This window comes from Mugil cephalus, chromosome 14 (genome assembly GCF_022458985.1).
Source record: "Mugil cephalus isolate CIBA_MC_2020 chromosome 14, CIBA_Mcephalus_1.1, whole genome shotgun sequence".
Lineage (NCBI taxonomy): Eukaryota > Metazoa > Chordata > Actinopteri > Mugiliformes > Mugilidae > Mugil > Mugil cephalus.
Genome location: NC_061783.1, coordinates 11,037,354 through 11,056,359, shown reverse-complemented (window position 1 = coordinate 11,056,359; position 19,006 = coordinate 11,037,354). Strand labels below are relative to the sequence as shown.

The following is a 19,006-nucleotide window of genomic DNA, read 5'->3' as shown; positions in this document are numbered from 1 at the left end:
TACACCTGTCACACCTCCTTCCACTCATCTGCACTCGCCCCCAACCTGACTCCATCGAGCTGCTAAAACATTTTGAATCCTAATCCAAAAAAGCGTTGAACCATGACCTGGATGACTGAGAATCTTCACAGACATTTTGAATCCTAGCTACTCAGGCCTGCGTTCAGAAAGCAGTTTCTCAAATGTTCCTTTAGTTTCTGTCTTTAATTTGAAGCCTGACGGAGTATATGTCCTAGCACCTATGTTGGACCAAGAGGACTTAAGTAAAGTTGCAGCAGATTCAAATATGCGAGAAAGGCAATCTAAAAGATTTCACACATTTGACGCTTTGCAAACACATTTACACTTTCTTGTTGTTTTTGTGCAAAGGATTATTTGCATGACTGTAAGGGCTGCATCTCAGAAAAATAAACATGAGTCCTTTAGACCGCTCTGTTTTTGTGGTCTACACAAGCACGGATCTGCATAAAAAGGCGGCACGATACTCTGAATTATAAGACTCTTTACCGCGCTCAGTCTCTTCCATGGTTTAGGGATGTACGTATTGACATTGAATGTTTGTCCTTGAAATCCCGCCCTTGCTCTTTGTCCTCATTGCGTCATCTTGGGCTTTTTTTTTTTTTTTTTTTGGAGCCAGCAGGGTTGGCTGAGTGAGAGAATAACCCAGAGATTGCATCTCCATGCAGGGGATTCCCAGCATTCGCTGCATGGTGCTTTTTTAGTCCTCCCTGCTTAGCTATCTTATCTTCCTGACTGCAGAGGGGCTTGATCCCTCTGGCTGCATATAACACACTGTGAGTGTGTGTGTGTGTGTGTGTGTGTGTGTGTGTGTGTGTGTGTGTGTGTGTGTGTGTGTGTGTGTGTGTGTGTGTGTGTGTCTCCTCTCTCAGAGCAGCAGGAATATGCGGGACAGTGTTGTATGAGGGCTCGTTCACATGCTGGTCTCTGTGCCGTCACTAATGACTGTAATGAAAGTGTTGTCAGGAAAAAAAAATGAAGTAAAATCAATGATTGGGTGGAAATGGAACAAAAACCAGTGGAGGGTGATGTTTTATCTGCACACAACCCTAGGTTTCCACAGAATGCATTCCTTAGCCCCTAACCCTAACCGTACTGTAAGCTTTACCCAGAAACCTTAGTTTTAACCTCAATACTTCATAACTAACCTCCAAATAACAACAGAATACCTACGTTTGTGTGTGAGAGAAATGATGAGAGAGATTCTCAAGGGCACATTGACGTGTTTCCATGTAAAATATTGGGAAACCCTGAATTAGTAATTGGCAGCTTTGGATAAGTAAGGGAAGCAACTCCATTAATGCCTCTGTGTCTGATGACACATTTCTATCGATATAACACATACCTTTGTTAATTATTACTCTGTGCCTTTTTCCCTTTTGCAATCCATTGTGTCTCCAACATGCTTTCCTCCGTCCTGTCACAGGAATCGCTCACCATCTTCTATCCCTGCTTAACGTTCTCTCCATCGCTTCTTCCTGACTTGTCAGGGATCGCGAATGTGTCACCCTTTTGACACACAGGTGCAAAAGCTGTGGGGTGGGGGGGGAGTGTAGGGACCACCCCAGCTTGAATATTTCAAAAGGGAGTGATCCTCAACATGACCCTATCATCCGTCTTCATCCTCTGATCCTCCATTTTAGCCTGTCAGCCTGCCTGAATCTGTGAGTCAAGGGCCTCCATGGCTCTTCTTCTTCTTCCCCCGTGTCTCTCATGGGGAAAAGAGATATTTCGATACCAGAGGTCTCGATCTCAGCTGCCGTGCCCTCTGAGGACAGATTTTAAATTAGGACACCACCAGGCATGGCAGATAAGGAGACCCGGCAATCGTCATTCGGCGGGGAGAATTAGAGGTTCGGCATGTGTATCAGTGAGGTGAAGATGTAATGTGGGTGCGCATAAAAAGGTTAAGATGTGTTGGATCTTTAGAGATGTATGATAGGATTTACCATGTACAACACGCAACCCCAAGAAGGAATTAATTTCCTGCGCAGGATTTTCAAATAACAACACCCCTGCTGCTGTCAGTATGCCTCCAGGCAACGATCCTCTCGCAGTCCTTTCAACTTAAATAGCTCACATATCCCTGAACTGTAGCACCGGTGTTTTTAAAGGAAGCTTCATTTTGTTCAGCGCCGAAATAGCGCAGCTCTGACGTGACACATAATAAACCGAAACTTGATTAAATGAACTCCGAATGCAATCACCTCTGAAGACACATTTTTGAAGAAAACATTTTGTTTTACCATGTTAGGAGGGGTACTTTTAATAATAGTCATTTAGAAGATGTCACTGACGCAGTGAGCTGTTAAAGCCAGCCGGGCCTGCCTGACGATCCAAAGCTGCACTCTGGCCGATATAGCTCAGAGGAAAGACATGAAGTGCCTTATATTTCATCAGTAAATGCTTAAAATTAATTCTAACTGTTAAACTGGAGTCTAAAATAACACTAGTGATTATATGTCTAGTAATAATAGGATATTATCTAAGGTCCTGTGTATAAGCACATAAACTTGTGTTATTACTACTTAGTACCAGGTGTGTTGCCTTACAGCAGCTGCAGCTTAGACTTTAAATACCACCATTGATTTTCAGTAGGGACTGAGATGTCCACTTACGTTACTCCAAGAGCGACTCTTGAACTTCTGCAAGCCTCGTTTGACTTTGTTCGAGGACACCGCGTTCTTCAAAATAACCAGTTCAACGCCTGAAATTAGGGCTGGCACACTTCTTAACTTAGACCTCGTCCTTCTTGTGGCAGACGTATAACTCGGCTGTCCTTCTTACAGTCTGATACTTTTGCTTCTACCGTCATTTCGGTCTTTGACACTAATGGGGGGTTTCGTCTGAGTTGTTATTTCAAAAAATCAGTTTTTTTCTCTTTCTCAGCGACTAGCTTCGCCAGTCTAACATGCAGGGATGTGATCAGATAGCTGAGTCACAGGGGGACACGACACAGAGGGGCAAGTGCAGAGCACTTAGTACCTGTTTAAAATTCTGTAAAATTCTTAAAATAGTGTTGTCTTTTGTTCCCCAGTTCTTGTTCCCCATATTTTCCACCCGTCTACACAGACTCTATAATAATGTTAAAAAAAGAACATTAACGTACTAAGATGTGAAAAAATGACTTTCATACACATGGTTTAAGTATGATGCTACCACTGATGCTCTTTTAAGCTTTGATTCTTTTCATTTTAAATGATGAGGCAGAGGATTGCTTTTTATTGTCAGCGAATCCCTGCTACTGGAGATGTACATGTTTAAGAACGGGTGACAAATACAGATTTTTTTTTACGGGAACTCATTTTGAGCAAATGAAATCGGGGCAATTATTTGATTGTAGCCCGAGTCGTCTGTTGAGTTAATGAACGAAATGAACCACAGTGGCCATGTTCGCCGTTATAAAGGAACATGTCAGTACGGCTAATGCCTTTTTAATAGGTTTTCAACAACCTCATTCTATTCCACATAGGGGAAAGGCAATATCGTCAGGGATCGTACTTAAGTGAAATGTTGTCTCACATATTATAACAATCCATCAGTGAAATAACAGTTGTTTTACAGGGACTTATCAAACAAGGAGGCATGAAATGTCACTGTGCAGACTGAGCGACAGGTCGAATTTAACAGCCTGCTGCAGCCATCGATATTGCTCGTGGCGATAGAGTGCAGCGATAGCATTTTAGCATCTCAAAGAAGGAACGGTGTCTATTACTGTTTTGACAAAAACAAACAAACAAAGGCACGGTTCGCTGGAAACATGCAGGCAGCAATTTCGAAACGCAAACACTGCGTGTGCACATTTAATGTACTGTACTAAAGTGGTCAGCTGTATTTTATTGCTCTCAACATCTGCTGCGGCTTTGATGTCAAAGCTGGAGATGAAATTAGATGAACGCGGTACCCTGTGATGCTGCAGCAGCGTTTTCCTAGTCAAGGACATCGCAGCCAAAGAGTTCAATGGGCTTGTTAGAGTGATAACAGAGAGGAGTGGAGAAATTTGTGCAATGCGCACCAGAAGAAGTTGCAGGTTGTGTGTTCTGTTTACGGTAAAAGGCGTTGGATGATCTCTTCCTCCTTCTCATCTGTGTTTTTGCTCTAAGTGAGCAGTGTTTAAGAGTGAACGGCCAGGCTTGTCTGACAAGGTCATGCTTCCTCTAATGTGACACCGGAGAGGCTCGTCCCTATTTCTGAAAAAAGAAATGCTAAACCCACTGGTATTTAAAGGGTGGCTTGTATTTATTGATTCCTCCAACATCAGTTGGAGATCGGTAGCAGTGAAGTCTGCTTTTACATTAACCCGCAAAGTTATCAGTCGACACTAATACTGAAACCTTTTCCTTTCAAAACTTGCAAAATTAGATTTTCAGGAGGGTTGTTTCCTGTGTCATTGAACGTAACCTTAGTCATATTTTGTCCAAACAGTTCTAATCACTGGTGCAACATTTTGTAAACCCAGGAAGCCGCTTCATTTCCATGAGGATAATAATTGCCCCGCAGACATGTTTCAAAATGAAAAGAAAACACTGTGTCTGATATGCATTTTCCATTACAAGGCCAAATTACCTGGTGAGAAATCTTTCACATGGCAGCTATGCCCTCTCTCTAATTAAAAAAAGAAAAAAAGAAAATCACTGTCCCTGAATATGTAAAATTATAACTTGGCCTTTAACTAAATGTATGCACGGTTTATAAGTCCATTCTGCTCTGGTTGGCCTTGGAGAAACTTTCCAATTTCACTGGATGAATTTTAAAACATGTCTTCTAGTGTCAGACTCCGAGCACAGTTTCACACAGTGAAGGTCAAACATCAAACAGAGCTGACACTGACTAAGGCACAAGTTTGAGTAGAGGATGCCTTTAAAAATGACTTGCTGTGAACACGCCACAGCTGCCATAACACGCCCGCCGTTGGGTTGTTCGCAACTTTATCCGACATGTCGTTTTAAGCCTTGTTGCTCACCAGTGTGGTTATGGGGATGGCAGTGTCAGTCCGTCATTTCATGGAGGGATTGCCTTGATATTTCATTGAGATATTCAGTCTCCCCAAAGGAAAATATTGTAATGACTTTGGAGGTCCCTTGATGTTTGGTATAGCGCAGCCAACAAGGCAGTCTTTGCAGATTTGTCTCGATGTGCGCTGGATGGATTGACACAAATGTATTCTCAGCAGATATTGAATGGGCTGTCAAAACACACATTTCCAGCATGTTCTGTTTCAATTCGGTTCATTCAGAAGATTGATTAGATCAGGGGTCTTCAGTTTTTTTAAGGCCAAGGACCCCCAAACTGATGAGAGATTATATGTTCTATATTAAACTGCTATTTATAAATATACATAATTATTATCATTCTGGATTCAATATTAAGATAAAGGTTCAAATTTCAAACATGTGCAACAGTAGAGTGGCTGCGCAACTGCCATAAACATACCTTTACCTTTGAACATACTTACATGTAGTAAGGGCGTTAATCACCGAAACATTTTGGACTCAGTTGGCCGATGGGAGCGAGCCGCATTGTTAGCTTCTCTTCTGCAGCATGCGTCCGGATGTCACTTGGGGACTGAATCGTCTCTCGGCCAGTTGAGGGGAACCTGACAGAGTCGGCATGTAATATGCGGTCTCATAATTGGCTCAGCAGTGATAGGGACGGGGCCCGTTCTGTACAGGAGGCTTAGATTGACAGGTCTAGTGTGGCGCTCTGTGTGAAACTGTGCACCGTTGAGACGGCTCCTGTATCGCTGAATGAGTGAAGTGCTGACTGAAAGACAACCTCGATATATCCTTCACTAAAAGATGTTGGATTCATGTTAATTCATGTTGAGGGGGAAAATTAACGTAGAAAAATGTCTAATCACCCAAAGATTTTGCGCTACCCCTGTGTGCTTCCTTGGGGTCACGGACCCCCTGTTGAAGACCTATGAATAAACTGATTTAATATCATATTTTTCGATAAAACTGATGCATTTGTTTTCAGTCTCAGTTGTTATAGGGGCAAAGTATCAAATTGTAGGATGTTGCAGTGTTGGTGCCTTTTAGACCTTCTGCCTTTTAAAACCATTTTGTGTACAATAACTAGATTGTTCAAGTGCATTTATCTTAATATCATCACATTTGTGTGTTTTGCTTTAACAGACGGCCAAGAAGTGAAGGTGGGCGAGTACAACGCAATTGCTGATGTGCTGCACCTCAACAACAACTCAATCAGGTTCCAAGGTACAAACGGGTCCGGACACATGTGCCTGTGTTTGTGTGTGTGTGTGAGTGCTGACTGAGGGATGTAATACTCGTCTGTTTCAGTTGTTAAAACGTCGACGCCACTTATCGCTCTGCTCTTTTGTTCACTTGCACTCTTGAACTCACTGCCTCTCTGAAGCACACACAAAAACCACACTTTCAGGATAACACCGCCATTCAGAGAGGGGACTCTCCACTCTGAACTGTCCTCTCTCCGCTAAATTATTTACCAGTCCATTTTTCACCCCTCCCCGTGTTTGCCTGTGTTGACATACTTTGTAATTTGTTTGATCCTCCTGGCTATTCTCCACTTGGCCACTCTTTCTCCGTCTTCTCAACGTTGCCCAACACAAACACTCTCGGGCTGCACCATCTAAAAAGCTTATTTCCACGTCCCTGACCACAGTAAGTGGAGATGTGTAAGATGATGCCATCGCAATCGATTGGCTCACTGGTGGGAGGAAAAAAAAAAATAAAGCAAACGACAATAAAATGCAGGATCTAACTATAATTACTTGACTGTGGTGCATAGAGAAACAGTCACACAACTAGGGAAAAGTGAGAGCCAAGAAATGGATCTTAAATAACTGTCTCTGTATCGCCGCTTTGAGGACGAAGAGAAATAGATTGGACGGAATTGTTGTCAGAGTGACGAGACAAATTTGAAACGTCAAGAAAAAGAACACGATTGTGTTAACATCCTCGGTTTCTGGACAGAACAGTCTATATCACAAAATTCTTTTTCCTCCTTCTCACAGGTGTGGAGCCTCCCAAGGATCGTACGTTTGTGCGTCTACAGCGGCGCCACATCAACGTGCCCCTCTACAGCATCCTGTCCACCATCACCATCCTGGGCATGCTCATGGCCGGGGCCTTCCTGTTCTTCAACATTAAGAACAGAAACCACAGGTCAGCCGCCCACATTGGTGAAGCACAGCTTTAAAAGTGAACGCTGGACGATGAAGGGAAAACACTTAAGTATATAGTGCAGGAGGGAAGTAAATTAGAGGACGGCTTAGGTTCTGGGAGTGATGGCCATGTAGCGGGCTTCAACTGTACCTATTGGATAACAGGGGACATGCAGACCATCCCTGCTGTTCTGCCCACGGCCTTTCTTCTTCTTCTACAGTCCTACTAGTAATTGACGTCTTTGATCTGACAGCTTACACTTTCTAAAACCACTTTAAATTCTTTAAGGTATTAGCTTGACATATGTGACGTCCTTGGCGGCTGATAGGATTTGATTGTATTGTTTGCTCCTGGACTTGTGTTGTGTCTTGAAGGCTCTTTTCCACTGATCCAAGCATCTCCTTCAGTTCTAAAAGACTGGTGAGGAGTTGGGGTTTAAATATCTGTGGGTGTTGCTCATCAGAAGCTCATATGACTAGTGTCATGACTAGTGTCATGAGATACATACCAGTTGGGGGAGACTGAAACTGTTTTTCCAATAAATGGTAAGAGATTCCAGTATTAAGGTGAAACTTCTTACAGAATTCCCAAGTTCAGAGAAGGATTTTCCAATTTGACATTGACAGCTTCCTCTAACAGTCCAGGTTTTTAAATTATTTATTTATTTATTTATTTTTTGGATGACTCCCCACACAGACCTGCATGCAACCAAATATTTTTCAAACGGTCTTTCCCTAGCCCTAGCCCAAATTCATATGCAACTATCTGTTTATAGAGATAAGTGGTGGACAGAGGAATGTGCAGACTGAATTGTGTGTTGAAGCATGATAATAACTGATAAGCCTTTATCTTACAGATACATATTTTACATTTCCCCGTCTGTGCAAGATTCAGATTTAGTCTGTCGTCCATTTTAATCTTTTCTAATGTTTAATTTTCCCTCCGTAAGGCTAATCAAGATGTCCAGTCCCTACATGAACAACCTGATCATCTTAGGAGGCATGCTCTCCTACGCCTCCATCTTCCTGTTTGGTCTGGATGGAGGCTTCGTTTCTGACAAAGAATTTGAAACCCTCTGCACTGTGAGTTCCCTCAGTACTTTTTTCTGATAAATAAAACAATGTTAGTTGGGCTTGCCTTACTCAGTGCTAAGAGCCACGTCACTAAAACATACAAAAATTTATTTTTACTTCATTACAGACTGACTATTTATATACAATATATGATATTAATTTCAAGTCATTTTTATGTATAATTTGCTTCAAATATGGAGAATACTACTGAAGGACAAGTCACAGTAATGACGTAACCAAGTGAAGGAAGACTGAATCTCTCTCTGCAGGTCTCTAGCTAGCACAGAGCACATTAAGTGTCTCCCCCCAGGTAGCATTACTCTGTGACTATGTAGATACCAGATTAATTAAAGTGCTTTGATTACAGTGATAACTGGTTTCCACTGAGATACCACCATCCCAGATACAGACAGACGGATACCGCATGCAGATGTTAGGCTGTGCCCGTCGGCCGCTGTCACCTGGCTGAAGTTTGTCATTACACACAAGGAACACATAGGTTGACCTGTTGGTCATCATCCAATATGTCCTGGCCTTCTTGAGAACAAACCGTGTAAAACCAATGCTCACCAATCGCTTATAAAATATATCAGAACACCGAAACTGCACTCACATACAATCTCTGCAGCTATATTAAGCTTTTACGTGGTTATATTCAAATTCGAAGCTTTTAAAACACATCAGCGGCGCCCTTCATGCCAAAGAAGCAAGAGGTCAACGTTGTGTTTTTCATTACAACGAAACGCTCTCAGGATTGTGACAGCTCTGGATACGGAAAATAAACGTGACAGCTCCTTATTTTTAGAATCCTTCGCAATGCTATTTTGAATGAACTCGTTAAAAAAAAAATGCCCGTCAGATCAGTTGCCTGTCAGCTTTTATCGCAGGTTTACAGCGTGACGCAATAATAATGTTCCCGTTGTTTCGATAGGTTCGGACGTGGATCCTCATCGTCGGATACACAACTGCTTTCGGCGCTATGTTCGCCAAGACCTGGAGGGTGCATGCCATCTTCAAGAATGTGAAGATGAAGAAGAAGGTAATGAAAATGTTTTTTTTTTTTTTTTTTAAAGGTTATTTCTTATAGCTCTGGTCGCCTTTTTATTTCACTACTTATATAACTTTAACAGATCCATTCACTCATGGTCATATTTAAATCTTTTTTTAAACACTAAACCGTGTACATATTGTTAGATAGCACATATACTAGTAGTTCGTCAGTATAACCTCTAGCATCTCCACTGGCACATGTACTTCCGACAGTCTTTTCCGGGAGGCTTCACGTGGCTTTTGAAAGCCCAGCACTGCTGTGTGGGTGACTGTATTCAGCTTTTCGGCTTTTAACAAACACGGTAAAAGATTGGCAGCCCCTGGCACCTGCATTTAGAATCTTCCATGTGATCTGGAAATACAAATGGCTCTTTAAACATCTGACACAATCTGTTTCACTGGCCCAGTTATATAAAGTGGTGCTGAACTCACCGAATGTTGTAACTGCGCTTGGCCTTTTTGTATTTATAGCATCCCCCCCTCCTTTCCATCTCCTTCGCCCACTCTCTCACCCTGTTGAATATTGGAGGAAATGTGGGTGGCCTGCCAGAGAGAGAGAGAGAGAGAGAGCAGAGAGGGAAGGAGGAGAGAGGGACGGATCAAAGAAAGTGGAAGGGGTCGGAGGGAAGTAGTGGCAGAAGGGAGGGTGAAGAGACAGAAGGAGCCAGGCAAAGCAGGGCAGAGACAGGGACGAGACAAACAACGTGCCCCAAATGGCAAAGAAAGTAGGTTGGATGCTGGGAAAAGAAAACAAATGATTGTCTAAGATGAATAGAATGCAGATGACATGAAAGTTCAAAACACAAGAAGTCATAGTTTACTCAAGTTTGAGTTTACACTGCAGCTCTCTGGCTGGGTCGACACAAGATCACAGCACATACATTAGCATTTTAGAAATGCGGGACACCGGCCCGGACGCATCCTTTTACTTCTTCAATTTATTGTGTTTCTCAAAATGACCGTTCGAGGAAAACAAAACAGTTTGGCCTCTGTATTGCCCTTAACTTTTCTCAGCCAATTATTTCCATTCAGTTCCTCTCCTCTCACCCTTTGTCCTTTGCTAACAGAGGCAAAACAAATGTTTCTTTAGAAGAAGCATTCACTCCCATACTGCATATTTCAGCCCTCAACCCTCGAGCTATTCTCTGTCGGTTCAGGATCCATGTGCAGCACACACACACACACACACACACACACACACACACACACACCCTTTCCCACTTCTTCTTCTTCCTCACTGATTGAATGTAGGTGCCTTGGCTTCGGCAGAGTGATAGTTGCGGTTGTTGCCCTGCAACGTCTACCAACTGCTGTCAGGAGAGGGACAAACACAAGTGTTAGCCACCATTTCTTCAAACTGCGGGACTGGAGCAGCATTTTTTCACCACTTCCTTTAATCTTTTTTTCTTTTCTTTTTTTACCCTATACACTCGAGTGCAGAGATTGTAAATCAAGGGCCAGTTCGATAAGGGTTCCACTTGGTGGTCTGCAGCCGTCACTTCTTCACTTCTTAAAAAGCTCAGTGCCAGAGACGGCGCGCCGGGAGGGGTCCATCAATGTCCTCCTTCTCCTAACACACACACGGATAAACAAACACGCTTGCGAAACTGGCAATATCTCAGCCGCGGCCTCGCGTTGCTACTGCTGGCCCATCTGCCTGTCTTGGTAATTTACTAAGCACTCATTAGTGACATTTTGCTGCACACGTGTACACGTGTTATCCATCAGCTCACAGCTATACACACACAATTGTGTCCACATAACATGTTTGGTTTGTCTACAGACAGCAGGGGTCTTCAACGTTTTTCAGGCCAAGGACCCCAAACTGATGAATGAGATTAAGTAGTTGCATTCAAGAAATTTAAATTTCGGGGGAAAATGAAAAAAAATATATATAATAATGTGTAATCAACCAAAGATTTTGTGACACCCCCTGTAGTGACCCCCTAGGGATCGCAGACCCCCTGTTGAGGACCTATGGTCTACAGTACTTTGGCAAAAACTCCCCAGGTTTGCCTGTACTTCTTGGTATTAAACCACACGTCATAATCAGAAAATAGCATCCGATTAGCAACGTAATATTACAAATGAGCAAACTCAGTTCACTCATTCAAAATCTCTCCAGGCTAATACACTGGAATCCAACTTTGGGCCAATATAACTAGGGAAAGGAAAAAAACATAACACTTCAGGTAATTTAGAGTCATTACATAGTTTGTCTAGCAGATTCAGTTGGCAGAGTAACTTATCACAGTTTAGCAGATGGTCGTGTAGAGCTCTCTTTGTAAATTTCTCCAAATTCTCACGCGCCGTTTCTACAGCATTTGATGGTTAGAATTAAATTCATTTCATCACCCATTTTCTTCCATAATTTCAAGGTGAAACGCTTTGTTTACATTGTCGTTCATCATCGTGTCAGGCGTTTTTCATTAGTCCAACAATTTGCTCCGAGCCAGTTCCATCAAAAGACAGCAGATCAAAAAAAAAAAAAAAAACAGTCCCCGACTCATTCCGAGCCTATGGAGACACGAGCAAGACCAGCGTTTTGCATCTGGTCTATGTGATGCTCTCCAAACAGAGCCCAGCCTGTGTTCCCTGACCTTTCCTTTGATCGGCCGTTCCGGACAGTCAAACGCTATAATAAATAAAGATCACAAACAGGTCATGGCTTTCATCCCTCTAAAGTTCAGGGTACAAAGGAGGAGCGTTTGTTGTGTACAGCGTTGGCTTTTGTTTGGTGAATCTTTTCAACATTCTCCCACTGCAAGGCAATGGAATCGGGACTTGCTGGTGGCACATTGCTGACAGAACCACGCCAGCGGTTCTGAGCCCTGAGCCGGAGAAGCTAAATACGCAACATGTTCAGACAGTGAATAAATAAATAAATAAGTATCTGAACCAGGCTTTGGTCTTTTGGACTCGCAGTTTGGCTGGTTTCCTATCCTGGTAGGTGGTTAATTGCAGTTAAATGCATTGTTATCAGTCCATGATTAGAGGGTTACAATAAAAGCAGTAGGGGTTTGGGTCCTGAGTGATCAGAATCACTTGCTTCATGTAATTACAGTGGTCAGTAAGAAATGTTGTTTAAAATGGCTCCACAGACACACATGCTACAAGATTAGCAGGTGTGTGCCATTAGGCTAACGCACACGTCTTCTCTTCCCCCTTCTAGATCATAAAAGACCAGAAGCTGTTGATCATCGTCGGCGGGATGCTGCTAATCGACTTGTGCATCCTCATCTGCTGGCAGGTTGTGGACCCGCTCAGGAGGACCGTGGAAGAATACAGCTTGGAGGTCAGCGCGCATTTGACGTTTCTCCCCCCGTCTCGCCCGAAACTCGCGCTCAATTATGGTTTTGTTTATGTTGATTCAGTGTGGCTCGCCTCAGCCGGGAGATTCTCGTTAAAAAATGCCTGTGTGTTTAGAGTTTAGGCAAACAAAATGTCTGCCGTAGGCTGTAGCGCAAGCATCTTTGTTGTGCTTGTTATTTTTGGGTCAGGATGTGAGCCATTGCTGCCTCCTGTGCTCAGCCCATGGCCGGACATTTGCCAGCTTGGATGGGAGACATTGGCAAGGGCCCGTTGAAAAAAAAAAGAGGCACTTGGCATTACTTTCACTTCGCTGGAGAGGTGGCGTGAAAATAGTGGGAATGAACTCTTCTATACTGTGGCTGGTAAGAAAATGGGACAGGATTAGTTTATATTTGGGCCCAATTGGCTCAAATGAACATACTGTAGCTTTGGCATTGCAGGCTGATGGTGTGTGAAGTGTTTTCATTTAAGCATGACATATTAGCACATGACTGTCAACAGTGATATTAAGGGAACCCAGACTGTGAATTAGCAGGACCTAACTGCATATTTGTTTACCCAGAGGTATTAGTCACTTTAGTTAAAATGACAGACTGATTTTTTTCTTTTTTTTTTTTTTTCTGTTGAAATATCTGTAAAATAGTACGCAGCATGGCTGCACTGCTTTGAATCTAAATTGAGTATTTTTCGTTTTTTTTTTTTTTGAGAATAGCCTCTCTTTCTGGAAACTTGGCGGTTAAGACTTTTACCGCGCGGAGGCTGCAGAAGCCCTCAATCTGTCAAGTCGTTACACAAAGGGATGGATAAGCATTAGGCCAAAGGAGGCTTAAATCGTCTTAAGGTAACTTGGTTACAGATCAGGTGCAGCGAAGACAAATTTGTACAGGTGTCAAGGTTTGCTGCGTGTAATCGTAAAAGCGATGACATGCACAGCAGCTGTGGTTCTAAATCTATTAAAGCACATCTGTTCGCGGTGTATGAAAGAAAAAAGAAAAAAAAAAAAAACGGGTGACAAAAAAATTAATGAGAAGCCAGATAATTACATACGTCAAATTAACATGTTGATTGGATGCGTTCATTTCGCCGCCGAAGTAATAACAGTATTACTGCGCAGGCAGATAACTCAGTGGAGCACGGGAGCTTATGTTTACTTTACAGCTTCTGCTTACAGCTGACAAGCAGGAGGAGTTATTCCTCCGCAGCTGAGATGAAATCATCCGCCTTTAAAGACCACAGACCATGGATACTACTAAGTAGATATCCCCTCTAATGAGTTGTCTTTCAAGTCCCTTAGACTTCTGTATATGGGTCATGAGACGGCTAACTGCCTCCCAAGGGCCCACAGCCCTCAGAAATTGATGGCATTCGCTGGATCTTCATTGACCCTTCTGCTAAACAGAGGTTATTAGTAGGTCAGCGCAGTGAAAGGCAGGATCTGTTGGGAGGTTTTTTATGGAAACTTCTTTTGATCACGCTGAATGGATTTTCTCGTTGTTTGCTTGCGGGTTGCTGAGGTCCTGCGGGGGATGTAAGGGCATCGGTTGCTGCCTCGCACCCGGTTTACACTTTTTTTTTTTTTTTTTTTTTCAATTAAAGTCTTGTGAAGTGATAAATAGTGCGGGTCGGGTTTTTTCCTCTCTCTTTGCTCTTGATGAAAAGATTCCTGTGAGAGATCTCTGAGGAAGAAATCCATGATATATTGTTACATTCTTATGCTCCGTTTGGTGCGCCGTGAAGGTATGCTCAGCACTTTTGTCCAACGCCGTACAAAGCCGCATTTCCTTTTGTGGTGATAGCCACTCATACATTTAAGCCTGCCTGAAGGCTGAAGCGAAGCCTTGCTTAACATATTCATTTGTGAATGTTGTCAGTGTGCGCAGTCGTGTCCTCGTGGAGTATTCTCAGAGTCTAAGCCCCCGGCCAGGGGAGTGTTGTGAATATATAAACCGCTTGGTGTGGGAGTCTGCATTCCCCCCGGGGTTGTGGATCTGCATGCCTGGGCTGAGGCGTAGGCTCCACATGCCTGCCCAGCCTGCCAGATTTCCAGTACCAGTAGCAGAAGACCCTTGGGACTCAGCTGGGGGAGAGACAGCCTGGAGCTCCTCTGCGTCCAGGGGCCTCCAGGCCTGTCAGATGGGACCAGAAACCAGAAGGCAACCCAAATACCCAGAGAGGGGATAAGGAGGGAAAAGAGAGGCTAAAAATGATACCGCGCCCAGCCCAGCCCAACGCTGTGTTTATGGTAATAAATAGAGCGGGGAGGTAGAAACAAATACATTTATTGCACCGTAGACGGAAGGAGAGTCAGGTTCGTACTGACATAAGCACTGCATTAATTACGACATCAGCCCCATTCAGTTTAATGAGGCCGCTTTGTTGGCACAACAGGTGTCGCGTTGAAGATCCTGAAAAAAAATGTTGCCCAACAAATTAGTCAAATGAGACTTGCTGGTTCATTAGATTTTCTCCTAACTACCCACTGTAGTTGGTAGTAGTCTGTTTTGATCTAGTTAAATGAAAATGGGGTGATTGTGGTTGTGGGGATGTGGAATGAGTCTGCGGTGGATGGACTCCATGAAGCCAAGGAGCCAGTGAGACTAGCTCTGACTGACTAATGGTAATTGGTACAAGGAGAGAGGCCATTAGTTCCTGAGAGCTATCACATCATACTAGGCCAACATTCCCCTGCTACTTCCCTCGATCTGTTGACTTTTTCCTTTTTTCCCTCCCTCTCTTATTCTGTCACTCTCTCCGCCTTTGTCAAGGTCCCCCCTCCTCCCTCTTCTTATTCCTCCACTGTGGAGAATTGGGATTGGAGCTCGGGGTCCGCAAAGATGTATCCACCTGCTGCACCCAAGGGTATGCAGTATGACAACACAGTGTTATTCATCTGGCGCGGTACTACCTAGTATATCGCATTTGTGATTTGAACCATCTCACAGGAGGGTTACCTTTTTGACCAGAACCAACAGGGGAGCTGATACATTGTTTAAAGGAATAGTAGAGGCTGTAGAAACGGTTCTTTTTTTAGACACTCAATTATTATCAGTAAAATTGCCTGTAGTTGACATTGTGGGTAAAAATGATCTCTTGCTCATGAAATGACAACCAAGACTTACCCAACGGACACAGTCGGTCCTGCAAGGGTAATCCCACTTGTCTGAATCCAGCAAACTAAGCTTAATGAGCTACCATTAGCAAAACTAGGCCATTCCCCTTTGCATCCTTTATTAACATTAACAAGGCGATGAAGCTGAAGAGGCTGACAATACATCCTTGTGGAATGCTTCATAAAACATGACTGATTTAATAGCCTTCCAAATAAAAGTAAAGAAGGGCCAGGGTTGAGTCTTTAAGGCTCCTAATCGAGAGAAGGACTGACCCTGGAGTCTTATTTTATGGCTGCTCCTCAAGCCTTCACTTCTAATTACAATATGCAGATGATACGCTTTCAGAAAAAAAAATGACTTGTGACCTTGACATTGTCCCCAGCCTCTTTAAACCAACCTTGGACTCTGATGTGCTCCTCAGTACGTACTGGTCACGAAAATTACCATGTGTGCTGAATTTAATAATAATAATAATAATAATAATAATAAAACTTTGCTGAGATTAAAGGTAAACTGGCTGAGAGGCTAATACCAACTGTCCTTTATTGACTGACCCCTAAATCATACGGCGCAGGGAACATTCTCCGTATCGGCGTCTTCCTCTCCCAGAGAGCTTATTAAAGGCAGGAATCACTCTGACTGCACCGGGGACATCCAGGGAATGCAAATGGAAAAAGCTTGGACTGCAGTGAGCAATTAGATCCATTTTGTGGCTCGTTAATAATTGAGCATCCGTTAATGGTGTGGATGTTTTAGCAGGAGGACTTCTGGCTGAAGTCAGATTAAGACACGCAGTACTGACACATGTATTAGTGTCAACGCCGCGCATGAGTATCGAGCCACGCGTGCTCACGCTCATGCATTGTGCAGGTTTTAGCCTTCGCGTCGTACGCATCCGCCGCACGTGCCTTCTCATCCATGGGTGTGTTTGTGTACGTACGGATGTGAGCTTACAGACATGTTAATGTCCCCTCTCGCGGTTGTGGGTATTGTCTCTTGCATAATGAAGGACAAACTGTCGAGGACGGGTGATTAGCATTCTGGCGGATCCTGCGGCAGACCCCCTCTACTCTGGTCTCTCCTCGTGTCTCCTCTTTCTTCCTCCCCTCCCTCCTTCCCTCCGTCGCTTTTTTTTTTTTTTTTTTACCCCAGCTTGGAAGCTGCTGCAAGCATCTGCGGGCAGGCGGGCGGGCTGCGAAAGAATATTGCAGTGTGGCATCGCCATGGCAACGGCCATGGTTCCTGACATCCATAACGCGGAGAGCAGCGCTGTTGATTCATGAGACAAAAATAACGGGCTGTGACACCCACTTCAGCGCCGTGACACATGCTGGGAAGACTGAAAGTGTCCATATAGAAACACGGACTGGTACATCGTCGGAGCTGAAAAGGTTTTCGTCCAGAAGTTTAGGAGCTCTCGGAGAGTCACCTCTTCTTTCCTGCCTCTGCCCGCTACCCCCACCTGTACGCGGTTAGACAAGGGGGGAGAAAGAGAAAGAGAAAGAGAGAGAAAGGGAGCGGGCGGAGGAGTTTCATCCTTTGAAAATGCACTCAACCGTTCCCACAATCATATCGTTGGGGTACCAAGCCAAAGCATGACTCACTACTTGCATTTAATGTGGAAATGCTCCTCTTTATGCAGCGATGAGATGATGGTGATTAGTTCGAATGTGAGCCTGTGTTATCAGTAGAGGGAGTGGAGACGAGGAGGCGCATGCCAGGCGAGGAGGTGAGGCGTTAATCTAACCAGGGATTAAAGGGCAGTGTTAAGGTCTTCATTAGCTGCTCGTAACATAACACGTGTGGTCAGATATGAGGCCGCTGTTTTTTCTTTCTTTCTTTCTTTCTTTCTTTCACCATTAAAATACATCTAAAGTAGTTCAACTGCCTGGGTTACACATGATTTTTTTTTTGTTTGTTTTTTCTGTCTGGAAATCTGTAAAACACCATCTGCTGTAAATATGTTATTTGGAAGGATGGGGGGGATAAAAGCACATTGTTGTTAGTGTGTTTTCTGAAAGGAGGAAAAGTCATTGTAGACAACTGTCCTGCTGCAGGCAACAGACGAAGGGGCCAGCTTTTGCATCTGTTGTCATTTCTATTAATAATCACATCAGACCAATTTGACAGCGGGCACCTGTTATCAATGTGACTTCACTTTTTAGTGTCACCGTGTACAACGGGCCTGGGAGTCTGTGTCGACCGCTTCAAGCTTTTCATTTTTTACTCTTGCCCTGCCTCTATAAACCCCTATGGGTTAGGGTTAGGGTGAGTGACTAAAATTTATTTTTAAGTTTTGGTGGTTGATACGCGACCATTCATTATTCTGAAGCCAAGAAATAAAGCATACCTTTCCTTTACCTGCCTTTTCTGTCCAGCTTCCTTTTCCCACTCGGTTACATTTGGCAGAGTCCTCTCGCCGACATGCTAACGCACTCTCGCCATCTCCCACAGGTATAAGGTTTTCTCACATTCAGTCCCGTCTTTTATTCAATGTTCCTTCTTTTTCGTCACCTTGTACGTTTGCTTGCTTTGGAGCCGTCTCGGTCTCTTCCTCTCCCTCTTCGCCATCTATCCATTTCATTCCTCTCGTCCGCGTTTCGCTGTCAGAATTGCGCTGCCAGCTCCTTTGCTGTCTGCAGAACCCTTGTTATTCCAAACGCCCTGCTCCATTTTCTTCTTCTATTCTACATTTGGATAGTTCTTACCCCTCGGTAGATTTGTAACAGGGCAGTGCTGTGGCCCGTCTGAAATATTCTCTTTATTTTTTCGCCTTCTCTCTGTCTTTCTTCATCCTAGTGTTTGTTTTCCTCACACTATTTTTTTCTACTCAGATTTCCAATTCCACCTCTTCAAAGGGAGGAATTTTTTGACATTTCTGATGATCTTCCACCGAGATTTGGTGTTAATGGGACGGGTTGGGGAGAGTGTGGACGGACGGAGTGAGACATGTGACGGCAAAGTTCCTTGAGCCAGAAAAATGACAAGATTGGCTGACGATGTGTGTCCAGGTCCTCTAGGATCCTGTGTGGGTCAAGGTCAGCTAGGCTGAATGTTTACATACACTGACCAACCAGGCATATGCCACATCAGCCACAATCAGCGTTGTCCCCCCCTCCCTTCCTCCTGAGCTAGTTGTTGGGTGGAACGATCCAGAAATATCGATACTTCTGTGTGTTTTTTAGAATCAATCTTCACATCAAAATATCGATCCCAAGTCTGCTTCCACAAGAAATGTTAATACCTTTATGACACAGAATCTGTAATAATTTCTAAAAACAAAAAAAACAAAAAA

General features: G+C 43.6%; 1 protein-coding gene across 1 annotated transcript in view; it reads left to right on the top strand.

Annotated features, from left to right (window-relative positions):
* Window positions 1-19,006, top strand: part of gabbr2 (gamma-aminobutyric acid (GABA) B receptor, 2) — a 170,911-nt gene that overhangs the window by 108,084 nt on the left and 43,821 nt on the right. The window contains exons 9-13 of the mRNA XM_047605430.1: window positions 6,156-6,236; window positions 7,016-7,166; window positions 8,116-8,248; window positions 9,171-9,278; window positions 12,462-12,584. Coding sequence (XP_047461386.1) covers window positions 6,156-6,236; window positions 7,016-7,166; window positions 8,116-8,248; window positions 9,171-9,278; window positions 12,462-12,584 — 596 coding nt within the window. The remainder of the gene's footprint in view (window positions 1-6,155; window positions 6,237-7,015; window positions 7,167-8,115; window positions 8,249-9,170; window positions 9,279-12,461; window positions 12,585-19,006) is intronic.